We start from the raw sequence: 13,723 nt of genomic DNA on the forward strand, positions 1-13,723 counted from the left end.
TAGAACCTCCTAAGTTGGTGGTATTTTTTTTAATGCTATAACTGTGTGTATATCTATGTGTCCCCAAGATCATTCGGTGGACAGTGTCTCGTAAACAGCCTGCTGACAACTTTTTGCTGGACATGGCAAGGCTGGAATAGATACAGATTGATTGGTCAGGTGCAGCCCTCTAGTTTTATGGAGCTTTTGTGAATGCCTTGGTTCATAAACCATCCTTGGAAAGCCACTGCCTTAGGGGACTAGTGAGCTGAATGAGAAGTGGGCAAGGATGGGCAGACTCTGGTTCAGCCAGCCCCTCTCATAGCCTGAGACTCTGCAGTACCCAGAGCAGGATTCCGTAGGCCTCGAAGCCTCAGGTTGAACTCCTGGCCATTCAGAGTTAGTGCCTGCTCTGTGCCCAGTGCCACACCTCATGTGTAGAGTCCCAGAGAATCATGGGGGACGGATGCTCCTCTGCCTGGTCACCTCCAGGAAGCTGCGCCACAGTTCTTCCTGTTCTGACTCCTTTTTCCTCTGCATATCCACCCCCTGTCACAAACCCATGCACCTCACCCATTGGGCTCCTTTCACAACCTCAGTTTTCTCCAAAGAAAAGTGGTACGGAGTTTGACCCACCTGGGGTGCTCCTAGTGACCTGAGGTCAACCTCCTTTCCCGAATGTCCCTTGTATTTGTTGTGGGGGTAGCAATGTGTGAAGAGTTTGGGTGTGTGAGAGGAGGTTTGAAGGCTTAAGGTTTGAATATCCACCCTGTGAGCAGAACAGTGCAAGGGGCTCCCCCAAGACAAAGGCTGGTAGGGCAGCGGGACTGCTTATTAGAGGCTGGGGTTAGCCCGGGGGAAGGGGGAAGCTGGAAATAGTGGGTGATGAGGACTACTTACCGCTCCTCCACCAGGACCCAGAAGGAACTTGAAAGAGCCACCACAAAGGCCCAGGAATATTACAACAGACTCTGCCAGGAGGCGGCAGAAAGGGAGAAGAATGACCAGAAGATGCTCGCTGACCTGGATGACCTGAACAGAACCAAGAAGTACCTGGAGGAGCGGCTGATAGAGCTGCTCAGGTGAGTGTCGGGACAGACCAGGGGCCGGGGGCTTCCCCTGAGCTTGGCTTTTCTTGAAGGAAGTGTGACTCTTCCTGAAGGGACTGTTGCAGGGAAGTGGGCCCTGTCTGCTTGTGTTCTGTTGTAAGGGCACACACACATGAACAGGGTCTACTCAGGCCCTTGGCAGCCTTAAAAGACAGGATTTCATTGTTCCCACTAGTGTGCATCTGGTTTGTGTTTTCGTATTGCTGTGTTAATTGTTTTCAAACTCTCCATGTACTCAGCCACAGAGTGACAGTCAAAGATGATTAACATCCTCAGGGACTTCTCCACTCCCTTGCCCCTCTCTCAGGAGTCCTTTTCTCCTTCTCCTCCATCCGACTCTTCCCAGCGCCTGGGGCCCCAAACTCCAGTGCGTCAGGTAGCAGCTGTGTGCTTCGTCACTCAGGCAGCAGACAGTGGTGTGAATGTGCGAGCCGGGCTGGAGGGGCTGAGAAACCAGAGGGCAGGCTGCGCTGCTGCTGCCACGTCCCCTCACTTCAGAGAAGGTAGAAATCTGGATTCTTATGTGAAATTGGTCTGAGTTTTAAATGTTGGCAAGTCATTCCAAAAAATTTGTAAAGCTTTTTGTATGGGAATCTTTCTTTTTTGGCTGCGCCCTGTGGCTTGTGGGGTCTTATTTCCCTGACCAGGGATCGAACCTGTGGCCCCTGCAGTGGAAACCCAGAGTCTTAACCACTAGACCTCCAGGGAAGTCCCAGAGGTTTTCAAAAATACAAAGGTAGATAGCAGAATGCGCCCCTCTGTACCTGTCACCCAGCCTCAGCATTATGCTCATGACCAAGTCTTGTGTTTCCTGGAGTCCTACCCATTTCTCCCACCTCCTCAGACTGTTTTGAAGCAAATCCCAAACTTCCTGTCATTTTATCCACAAGTATTTTGGTATGTGCCTTCCTAACACTGGGACTGCTTATTTTAAACAACCACAGTATCATTACTATGCTTAAAAATTTACTAATTCCCAATGTCATCAAGTATCTAGTCATTTTGAAATTTTTCCAATTGCTTTATAATTTTTTCTAGTCAGAATCTAAATTAGATCTGTGTATTGCATGGTGATAGGTTTCTTGGATCTCTCTTACTTAGGCATGGTTCCCCCACCATCTCTCTTCTTTTCCTTTGCAGTTTACTTTTAAAGAAAGCAGGCCATTTACCCGGTAGAGTTTCCCGTAACCTGGGCTTTGCTGATTACATCTCTGTAGTGTCATCTAACATGTTCTTCCCTCTTTGTGTAGCCTATAAATTGACAGTTATAACTAGAGCAGTGGTTCTCAACCCTGATGCAAATTGGAGTCACTAGGGGAGCTAATAACTAAAGTAACACTCAGGTCTGGACCCCACCCAGACCACCTAGAGTGGAATTCTTGGGAGTGAGGTCCAGGTATCAGTGAGCAAGAGTTGAAAATCCCTGCTCCACTAGACACTGGCTCAGACTCAAAGTTTTGTCCAAAAAACTCCATAAAATTGGTTTATAGTTTTGGGTCTTTCTTTCAAGAACCACATAAAATCTGGTTAGCCCTTTCTTTACAGTGTCAGCAGCCATGTATAAGTGATGCCTAAATGTACTAATTCATTTGGGGTTGCAAATTGGCAATAATAAATTTTGACTAATTTGGAAGCTTGAAAACTCTGCCCATGTGCCATCAATTTGCAGACTAGGGACTCAGCATTTGTGACCTCTGCGTTCACACACCTTCCAGAAGTTTTTGTTGGAAAAGCCCAGGTCCTGACACAGTTGCCACGTTGCCAGGGTCTGGGCGCCTGGCCTCCCGGGGCCAGACAGAACAAGCCGTGGCCCAGTTTGGAGAACGATGCTGATCACAAGAAATGAGTCTTTCTGCTTCCTGACAATGTGAGGCATTCCTGAAAAGTCCATGTTCTGGTTTATATTTCAGGGGAACAGTCTTTGGTTGACTTGGAGTCCCTGACTGATGAGAGTGCCAGCTTCTCTCAGGGCCTGGTGGCTCTGGTGTGGCTCTCAGTCATCAGTGGCTCACATGTTGCCAGGGCCATTAATTATTACTTAAACCGTAAAAACAAGAAGGGTCCCAAACATCCTGAAGATCTGGGTGGGCGGTATATTCCTGGTTATTTGGCTCACAGCACACTGGCTGTCGTGTACTTGTGGCAGCACGTGACAGCCTAACCTCCCAGTGGCCGTGTACACGGTCATTTAGACCCCTGGGCAGCTGGTGACCCTTGTTAGTGCTAGCAGGTCTTTGCAGTTGCCAGAGCCCTTTATGGACCCCACAGGCCCCCATACCTTCACATGTGCGGTGTCAGATCAGGACCCACACACTGGGGGACTCCTGCTGAGTCTGGATCTGCTGTGGGGTGACAGGTGACCTCGGTATCAATAAAAGTGAATTCCCCTCCTGTCTTGCAAAATTCAGAAGCAGTCTTTTGAAGTGAATCCAGAGGTAGTTCTGTCATTTTCATGGACGCTTTCTTCTGTTTTTCTAATGTGGCTCCGTCCCAGGGACAAGGATGCTCTCTGGCAGAAGTCAGATGCCCTGGAATTCCAGCAGAAGCTCAGTGCTGAGGAAAGATGGCCCGGGGACATGGAGGCGAACCACTGCCTCGACTGCAAGCGGGAGTTCAGCTGGATGGTGCGGAGGCACCACTGCAGGTCAGCGGGCGGCTCGTGGGCAGGGCCCAGAGCCAGAGCAGAGGGCTCCGGACGGGGAGTTAGGGCAGGCGTTGGCATGGCGGCCACTTGTCTAGGAAGAGCATGTTGTCTTTTAGTTTTGAGGGAACCAGTTGAGGAGGGGGTGTTAGGCAGGGTCCCAGCAGGACACTCAAGGATCCCCGAAAGGGAAGAGAGTTGAATACAGGGCATGTGGGCAGAAGTAAGGGGGCCCCCAGGGATGTGGGACACCCAGAGACCCAAGTCTCGATGCTCGCTTGGCCTGTGGGGATCAGAGGGGAGATGGACTATGGAGAGAGCAGGGGCCGAGGCTCTGCCAGAGGAAGCAGAGACCTCCCTGCCCCCAGGACCGAAGATGGGCAGGCGGGAATGAATTTCAAGTTGGGACGGGGGCGTGGAGAATCATCTTTGGTTTTAGAGCCCAGCACCCAGGCGTGGGATGCCCACCTGCATCATAATGTCAGGGAAGGGGGCTCAGCCTGCCTGCTAGGACCCTAGGAAGTAAAACTTCCTCCCATCAGGTGTCACCCAGGCGGCTTTCTTGGAGTCTTAGGAAAGGGGCCTTGAGGCCATGGTCCAGAGCGGGCAGAGTTGGGTGTGATGAGCCATGTGGCGTCCGGAGCCCAGTTCCAGCGCCGAGCAGGGCGCTCGCGGCCCCTGTGTGGCATCCTTACAGCCCATGCCCGTGTCGTCCCCAGGATATGCGGCCGCATCTTCTGTTACTACTGCTGCAACAACTACGCCGTGAGCAAGCACGGTGGCAAGAAGGAGCGCTGCTGCCGGGCCTGCTTCCGGAAGCTGAGCGAGAGCCCCGGCTCTCCCAACAGCAGCAGCTCGGGCACCAGCCAGGGGGAGCCCAGCCCCACGCGATCCCCGGCCCAGGCCACCGGAGGCCAAGGTCAGCTCCCCCACTGCCTCTGTTCCCCGGGGCCACCCTCCCCACCGCCCCACTGTGGCTGCTTAGCTGAGCCACGCCTAGTTCAGTACTTCCAAAGTGAGGCACTGAAACTTTCTTTTTGATGTAATTAGGATGAAAGTGAATTGAAAAGGGAATAACTTTCTCCTGATATGATTCAGCATTATTATTTAACGTGAAGTCTGTTTGCCTCTTAACTCATGTACCACCGGTGGAATGCCACCCCACGCTTTAGAAAATGCTGTCTCCCAGGCCCCAGCCCCGAACTTCTGTCCCGGGATAACCGAAGGCCAGGCGTTGAATCTGGAAATGAGCGCATCCTTCCCTGTCTTCCCAGTAGCTCATGTTCTCGGACAGAACTGCAGTGACTTGGGCGGCAGTGAGCGCTGTCTGTGCTCAGACACCACTGCCTCCTGCAGCCAGAGCCCTGCCCTCCTCGGCCTCAGTCTGGATCCAGGCCAGCCAGCCTTCAGAGACACTGTTAGCTCCTCTTTTGTTTAAATGGATCATCAAGGAGGTTGGCCGGCTCCATTATTTATACTAGATACAAACAACTGCTCAAGGATGGGGAAGTGTACTTTGCACAGCATTAGTGTGTTATTTAAAAGTTACTGAATTTTGAAAGCCCTTTATATATCCTGAGTATGATTTATTTATCATATATGTGTTTTACAAATGTTTTTTTCCCAACCTGTATCCTGTCTTTTTAAATTTTCTTTTGATGAGTATAATTTGGAGAAAGTCCAGTCTATCAGGTTTTTTTCTTATGGGTCAATTTTTTCCTGTTCTTTTAGTATCATATCTCTTTTTGTTTGACTCAAGAACTCAAAGGTCTTCTTTTGTTTTCTCCTAAAAGTTTTATAGTTTTAGATTCACGTTTAGGTCTATGGTTCATTTTGAGTTAATTTTTTTATATGATGCAAGCTTTGCCCAAAGATTCATTTTTTGTAAATGGTTGTCCAGTTATTCCAACACCATTGGTCGAAAGGTCTATTCCCATAGAATTGCTTTTGTGCTTTTCTCAAAAATCAGTTGCCTTTATGTATGATTCGGTATCTGGACTTTTTGTTCCACTCCATTTACCAACGTGCCTTTTCTTTCACCAATACCACACTGTTATGATTGCCATAATTTTATAATAAGTCTTAAAATCAGGCAGGGTGAGTCCTCCAATTTTCTTCTTTATTAAAGTTTGGCTATTCTAGGTTGTACACTTTTCCATATAAATTTTAGAATTAACTAGTCAGTTTCTACAAAAACATCCTGGTGACATTTTGGTTGGGATTGCATTGAGTCTCTACAGCAGTCTAGGGAGAATTGCCAAAGTAACAGAGTTGAGTCTTCCAGTCTACACGTGGCAGAGCACTCGGTTTAGGGCTCCTTTGGTTTCTCTCGGCGGGTATCATTTTAGGTCCCTCTTGGTCATTTTCCCTTCCCTCCTCTTCCTTCCCCCTTCCTCCTGCCAGCCTCACAAGGCGGGTTCAGGAATGTGGCTGGGCCTGTGGAAAAAAGCCAGTCCTGGTCCCCCTTTTCAGCCTGTGCCTCAAGCCGCCCTCCATTATGCAGACTTCGGACCAGAGGAAGAACATCGCTGCTAAAGCCCGGCCCGTCCAGGAGCCGTGAGGCAGGGCCCACTGGGAACTTGCAGCCCACACGAACTCTTCTTCTCCTGACACGCTTGGCTCATTCTGGGTGTTTCAGTGACAACACAGGGTGGCATGGTGCCAGCGTGCTGAGGTTGCTTGTTTTGATTTCTGATATTTCCTGCCTCCTCCCCTGCCTGTCTTTCTGTCTTACTTGCCTTTTCTTCATCTCAGGCCTGCCATCACAGCTTCCATCACATGCAGGAGGGTGCTTGTTGGCGGGGTGGGGCTGACTAGAACAGCAGCATCCACACAGCGTCCTTCCTACCCAGTGCTCTGCAGGGTTAGGCACAATTCTGTCAAGCTTCAGGGGTTTGTGGGGTTGGGTGGGGTTGGTGGGGTTAGGTAGGGGTGGGGTCAGTTCTTTTCCACCCCCTAGTGGACTGAGATGGAAATGCAGGTCACACAGAATCCTGCTCTCAAAGAAGCATGCTTGAGGTGTGTGTCTGCTGGAGCAAGGATTCAGCAGCAGGGAAGTGTGTTTATCTTTTTGTTAGGTTCTTTCCTGATAAGGTTTTGATAAGTTTTTTCCTTCTAAGTAAGGGGCCTCAGAGAACATGTTAGAGCTTAAAACGCCTCCACGCCCCTGCCTAAGGGACTTCAGAGAAGACACTTACTTTGTGCATTCAGTCTCACCTGTAGTCCCCTCATCTGCTTTTCTGAAACATCGCAACAGCCCTTTGTTTCCGTCCCGACAGAGTTGCTGTCGGTTGAGCGAGCGCTGCAGGGTGCGTCCTCCTGGTTCATCCTGCGTAGCTGCACTCCCTCCCCGTCCTGTGCATGACCATGCGTCTCTCCTCTCTCTCTGCTTGCATCTGTGCCCCAGGTGCAAACACAGACTGCCGGCCGCCGGATGACGCCGCCTTTGACATCATCACAGATGAGGAGTTGTGCCAGATACAGGAGTCCGGCTCCTCCTTGCCTGAGACACCTACTGAGACTGACTCTCTTGACCCAAATGTGGCTGAGCAGTGAGTAGACTCACATCCATTTTCTGAGTTCTCATGAAGTGCCTGGCATTGTGCCTTCTTTCTTTTTTAAAAAATATCTATTTGGGTGCACGGGGTCTTCGTTGCAGCACTCAGGGTCTTCAGTCTTCGTTGCAGCGTGCAGGACCTTTAGTTGTGGCGTGCGAACTCTTAGTTGCGTGTGAGATCTAGTTCCCTGACCAGGGATTGGAGCCAGGCCCCCAGTAATGGAGCTTGAGTCTTAGCCACTGGACCACCAGGGACGTCCCTGGCCTTGTGCTTTCTCATTGGAGGATTAGGAAAGCTCAGAAGCAGGGTCGCCTGTCTTTCATTAAGGGAAGGTGCCTGAGAACAGTGCTCAGGGCAGGTGGCCCTTGAACAGCACCGGGACTCGGGGAGTGGTCAGCGTGGAGCCTTGTCAGAGAGTTTCTGGGCATTTCTGTCAGCAGTCCTCCTGATTTCAGCAACTCCAGGAAGCCTTTTTTGTCTTGGGCAACTATATTAATCCACTTAGGCCGCCATGACAGATGCCATACACCAGGTGACTTCAACAACAGAAATCTAATTTGTCAAATTCCGGAAGTCCAAGGCCAAGGTGCCAGCAGGTTTACTTTCCCCAAGACCTCCCCTTGGTTTGCAGACAGCCGCTCTCTTTCTGTCTCTGCATGTGGTCGGCCCCCACCCGGGCATGTGCACCCTTGTCTCTCTGGGTCCTAATCTCCCATTCTTACAAGGACACCATCAGATTGGATTAGGGCCCACCTCATTGGCCTCATTTTAACTAACTTCTTTAATGATCTTGGGCTTCTCTGGTGGCTCAGATGGTAAAGAATCCACCTTCAATGTGGGAGACCTGGGTTTGACCCCTGGGTTGGGAAGATCCCCTGGAGGAGGAAATGGCAACCCACTCCAGTATTCTTGCCTAGAGAATCCCATGGGGTCACAAAGAGTCGGACACGACTGAGCGACTTGTCACTTGTAATGGTCTTATCTCCAAAGCAGCCCCGTTCTGAGGCACTGGGGGTAGAACGTCAGCATGGGGACTGAAGTGCACGTGCTCACGTGCAGCAGAGATCCGGGATGACTTCTGCTGGATGATTCAGAAGCGCAGCCCTTCCTGGGCTGCCACAGCCATGCTCAGAGCAACACACTGCTCTTTAAAAACCACGTCATAGAACCACTCATCAGGCCTGGTGATGGTGCCACAAGAAAGGAAGCTCAGATTAATTTCAGTTCTCTCAAGCGGTTTCTCTCAGAAGTTCCTCTGGCTTCAGCTAAGGCCTCTTCGAGCCCCAGAGTTCTAAAAGCAATAAAAAAATATAGACAAGTCTGTTACCCAGCACTCCATGGAACCGAGGGACTTTCCCCCAACCAGCCTGGGCCCTGTCCCATCACCATGACCCAGACCCTCCAAACCTTTCACTGCTGTAGATGGACGGCGTCTGGCACAGGGCCATCCATCCTTCAGTGCCAGCTCTCCATCGGCCTCCCCAATTTTTCTGGGCCAGCTGTTTTCCAACAAAGCTTGTGAGGAGAGTGGTGCAAGGGCTCATTTCTAAATAAATGAGATAATTGCATCAAGTGCCACCGTGTTCACGTGGCGAGAGTTTAAGTCAGGGGACCCAAGCAAAGGTCAAGTTCCCCTCCCTGGCAGCCTCACTTGGTGCTTCTCAGCCCCGGGGTCTGGCTGAAATGCAGTTTCTTGTGCAAAGCACTGCCTGCTCAGAAGCTCGGGGGAGAATTGACAGGGCCCCCATGTGGGGGGCACACACTGAGTGGGCACAGTTCGTGGCCCACTCTCCATCCAGGCGGGGAGCTTCGCGAGCTTTTGCCCACTCATGCTGAGATCTCTGTTCCTTTCTTCATGCCCAGAATTCAGAGGAGGGTTGGCACCAGTCTGTCAGATTTATCATCTGGGGTTTCTGCTGCATGGGAGGAGATGCACTTAATCTTGGGAGGCTCTCAGCTCAGGAGATTTTAGGCTCCAGCATGTGTCCCTATACTCGGTTATGCTCAGGCTTAAAGGTGAGTGAACTCGCGTCAAGGATACAGCCAACCCCATCACCCAAGCAAAGGTGCTCACTGTGACCGTGGGCCTTTGCTTTTCCTTCTGAAAGGCCCACCTTGAAGCCTTGCCTGATTGCGTGAGCCTGCAGTGTCCCCCCTGACCCCCATGGATTTGCACTAAGCCACCCTTTTCCTTTGTCACCTGGCAACTCTTCGCTGACTGTGCCTTGACTCCTGGCCAGGTGGGTCAGGGGTCAGGTGAGCCAGACCAGAACCTCAGGGCCTTGGAGATGGCCTCGGGCTCTCAGGTGCATGAGAAAGTACCCCAGTAGCTCCCCTGTCACTTCACCCCTCATCTTCCCCTTTCCTAGTAGGAGCAAAAGCAGAAGGTCTTTTGACCACTGACAAACGTGTGTGTTTCAGTCGTGGGAAATCAGGAAGCGTTCCAGGGAAAGGAAACTGCCAGCATGCTGGCCTCAGCCTCCAAGGCAGATCCGGGGCTAATGGATGGGTCTGCAGTCCTGTGCCTAGTCTGTTTGGGCGAAGGGTAAGCCCTCCGAGTCAGTTCAGGGCGTGCCCTGTCTTACACCTTGCTTACACATTAACTGGAGGCAGACACCTGTGTCTCCTGCAGCTTTTTCTTAGGTTTAAAACCACCAGGAGTCTGAGAAAGCTGTGGTGGGGAGAGGGGTGGTACAGAGCCTGGGTGTGTGTACACGCCCTTGCCAAGAGATTTAGAGAAAGAAAACAGCGAGTCCAAAGTAAGAAGTGGTCCAGGGTTCTAATCCGGAGAACAGATGCCGCCTGGAGGTCGTGTTGCTAAAAGCCCTTGTTGGAGCTTTTTCCCTCTGGAGCTGCGTCTGCACGCCCTCACTTGGTCCCCGCCCAGCCCTCCACAGGGTAGGGGTTATGGTCCCTGTTTCTTGTATCGAGGCACTGAAGCTCAGGAGGCCAGGTAACTCACTCCAGGTCAGGGGGTTGCAAGCATCAGAACCAAGCTTTGTACCCAGAACCCCTCCCTCTAGTCACGGGCACGAGATGCATTTTGCAGCGTACTGCGGCCTTCTCCTGGCCCCGTTTCCCCATCTTCCCATTAAAGAGCTGCCCTCCTTCCTTACCCTTCGTCCACTCCCCACTCCACACATGTGTCCTCAGGACAAACACAGTTGTCTGCCCTGGCCCCTTGGCTGTGACAGGACAGGAAGAGGTCCCAGAACCCAGGCGCTCAGGGAGAGCTCGCAGGATGCCGCCGATCCCTTAGCAGCCTCTGAGTGGCCCCGGGCACAGGCCTCACCAGATGGGAAGCTGACATTCTCCAGACGCCGCGAACATGCACACCTTTCCCCACAGTCATCCAGGCCCACCTTCAGCCATCTCCCTGACAGAGGCCCAGCTGTTCTCAGGCCTGAAGCGGGCTGAGAAGGAAAGAGAGCTCCTTTCGCCCACAGCAGGGCTGGCCTCGAGTCCTTGGCCTCCCCAGGCCTGCCTCCCCTCTTGAGCAGACCATGTCAGTGAAGAGCTTGAGCTCCAGAGTTGGACGCTCCTGGTCAGGCCCTGGTTCGCTGTCTCTAGGTTCACCACGGCCCCCTGAACTGAACTTCCTCCCTGGCACATCCAAGACGGGGCCATATCCACTCCCACGGAGTTAAGAGGCTCGGGTGTGTACCGTGTGGGAAGCCTTCCATGCAGGTGCCTTGTTTTGCGATGTTTTCCCTGAGCTGTGAGGTCAAGGATCACGCTGTGGTGTCTACTGCATGGGCCCTGGTTTGCTGCACCTCGGAGCTCAGGTGTCTGTACCAAAGAACGTCCTGCCTGATGCCCAGGATTACTGAGTCCAAACTCTAGAGACTGCGCCAACCCACAGAGTATCTTAGCTAGCACCTACTTTAGAACGGGTGCTCTGTGGTCAACGCTTCGGGGAACTGTTGTGGGTTTATCACCAACCAGGAGATCCAGTGCCTGGTATTTCAAACAAAATGAGAACACAAATTGGTGAACATGGTTGAGGTTAGAAAGCCACCTTTTGTTGTCGTTCATCCGCTCGGTCATGTCTGATGCCATGGACTACAGCACGCCAGGCTTCCCTGTCCTTCACTGTCTCCCGGAGTTTGCTCAGACTCATAGCCATTGAGTGGGTGCTGCTAACCCACCATCTCATCCTCTGTTGCCCCCTTTTCCTCCTGCCCTCAGTCTTGCCCAGAATCAGGGTCTCTTCACATCAAGGGGCCAAAGTATTGGAGCTTCAGCTTTAGCATCAGTCCTTCCAATGAATATTTAGGGTTGATTTCCTTTAGGATCGACTGGTTTGATCTCCTTGCTGTCCAGGGGACTCTGAAGAGTCTTCTCCAGCGCCACAGTTCAAAAGCATCAAATCTTTGGTGCTCTGCCTTCTTTATGGTCCAACTTCCTCATCCGTAGATGACTACCAGAAAAACCATAGCTTTGACTATATGGACCTTTGTTGGCAAAGTAATGTCTCTGCTTTTTAATACACTATCTAGGTTTGTCATAGCTTTTCTTCCAAGGAGCAAGCATCTTTTAACTTCATGGCTGCAGTCGCCATCTGCAGTGTTTTTGGAGCCCAAGAAAATGAAGTCTGTCACTGTTTCCATTTTTTCCCCATCTATTTGCCAGGAAATGATGGGACTGGATGCCATGATCTTTGTTTTTTGAATGTGGAGTTTTAAGCCAGCTTTTTCACTCTCCTCTTTCACTTTCATCAAGAGGCTCTTTAGTTCCTCTTAACTTTTTTGCCATTAGGGTGGTGTCATCTGCATATCTAAGGTTATTGATATTTCTCCTGGCAATCTCAATTCAAGCTTGTGCTTCATCCAGCCCAGTATTTCACATGATGTACTCTGCATAGAAGTTAAATAAGCAGGGTGACAATATATAGCCTTAATGTACTCTTTTCCCAGTTTGTCAGTCAGTTGTTCCATGTCCAGTTCTAACTGTTGCTTCTTGACCTCCATACAGTTTTCTCAGGAGGCAAGTAAAGTGGTGTGGTATTCTCATCTCTTTAAGAACTTTCCACCATTTGTTTCATCCACACAGTCAGAGGCTTTAGCATAGTCAATGAAGCAGAAGTAGGTGTTTTTCTGGAACTCTCTTGCTTTTTCAGTGATCCAACAGATGTTGGCAATTTGATCTCTGGTTCTTCTGCCTTTTCTAAATCCAACTTGCACATCTGGAAGTTCTCAGTTCACATACTGTTGAAACCTGGCTTGAAGGATTTTGAGCATTACCTTGCTAGTATGTGAAATGAGTGCAGTTGTGTGGTAGTTTGAACATCTTTGGCATTGACCTTCTTTGGGATTGGAATGAAAGCTGACTTTTTCCAAAAAGCCTTGCTGCACTTGGGTTAACCTGGCATCTCCATCTTCAGATGAGTACAGAGTTGTCAGGTTCCCTGGTCTATCTTAGCCAACATTTGAGGGAAGTAAAGAGATTTTTCACCAGGGTTTTAGCCCCAGCTCTGCTGTGTGTGCTTTGTGAGGTAGTTATCTCTCTGAACTGTTTCCTCATCTGGAAAATGGGGTAGTACCAAACCTCCTAACAAAGGGCATTAGGTACCGTGGGCCACGAAGGAGTGGTGTGTGGAAGGGGCGCTGCCCCAAGAGGACAAGGGGAGCCAGCGCCCCGTCTCCGGTGCTCTCTGCTCCACCTCTGCCTCTCCAGGACAGGCACTTCTGTTTTTTCTGTTCCGCAGCACCATTTCCTCACTGCAGGACGCCCACTGAGAATCCTGGGCTTCAGGCTCCAAGTAGCCCCTGGAATAGGGTCAGCCTGTGTTCTCCGCATCTCGGATTGTGTGGCCCCGCCCTGCCCCTGGGCTGCAAGTGCAGGGACCTCGGTGGAGGGGGAGACCCTGAGGCCTCACCCAAGGCAGCCACAGCCCACCCGACCTCTTCCTGCCAGTTGCACCCCAGGCTCCTTAGGTCAAGCAGTGGGTGTAAGTAGAGGCGAGCGCTGCGGGGAGGGGAAGGGCGGCTCTGAGACAGGGAGCCTGTGCTCCACGGGGCTGTCCTGTGGACAAGTGCAGAGTGAAAACCCTCAGGAAGCTGCGTGGGCTGTGCCAGGGTATGCTGCCCGGAGTGTCGTGCGCCCAGGAGGGGGTTGGGGAATGATCTCTGCTCCCAAGGGCAGCAGTAAGGTCAGAGTGTGGGCCCAAGCAGTGCCTGGGGAGGCAGAGAAGCGGGAAAGATGGAGCGGCCACGCTTTTCCTCAGCACAGGCAGGCAGGTATTCCTCAGCTGTGGAAGGGCCGGTGCAGAACCTTTTTGCGGGGAGCCTGGACAGAGGGCACATAACAGGCCTGGGGTGGCACATGGCCTGAGGGGACTGGTCTTGTTTGACTCAGCCAGGCTGGCACCAAGGAGGGGAGGACCCAGCAGTCCCAGCAGCTGCCCTCCATTGCCTGAGCGGCCGCCCCCAACATGG

General features: G+C 51.5%; 1 protein-coding gene across 6 annotated transcripts in view; it reads left to right on the top strand.

The window, feature by feature from the left end:
- Window positions 1-13,723, top strand: part of FYCO1 (FYVE and coiled-coil domain autophagy adaptor 1) — a 78,787-nt gene that overhangs the window by 32,394 nt on the left and 32,670 nt on the right. For all 6 annotated transcript variants that reach the window (XM_070359147.1, XM_070359151.1, XM_070359149.1 and 3 more), the window contains 4 exons: window positions 894-1,061; window positions 3,583-3,732; window positions 4,449-4,648; window positions 7,136-7,280. In XM_070359147.1, coding sequence (XP_070215248.1) covers window positions 894-1,061; window positions 3,583-3,732; window positions 4,449-4,648; window positions 7,136-7,280 — 663 coding nt within the window. The remainder of the gene's footprint in view (window positions 1-893; window positions 1,062-3,582; window positions 3,733-4,448; window positions 4,649-7,135; window positions 7,281-13,723) is intronic.

This window comes from Bos mutus, chromosome 22, assembly GCF_027580195.1.
Source record: "Bos mutus isolate GX-2022 chromosome 22, NWIPB_WYAK_1.1, whole genome shotgun sequence".
NCBI classification, from domain to species: domain Eukaryota; kingdom Metazoa; phylum Chordata; class Mammalia; order Artiodactyla; family Bovidae; genus Bos; species Bos mutus.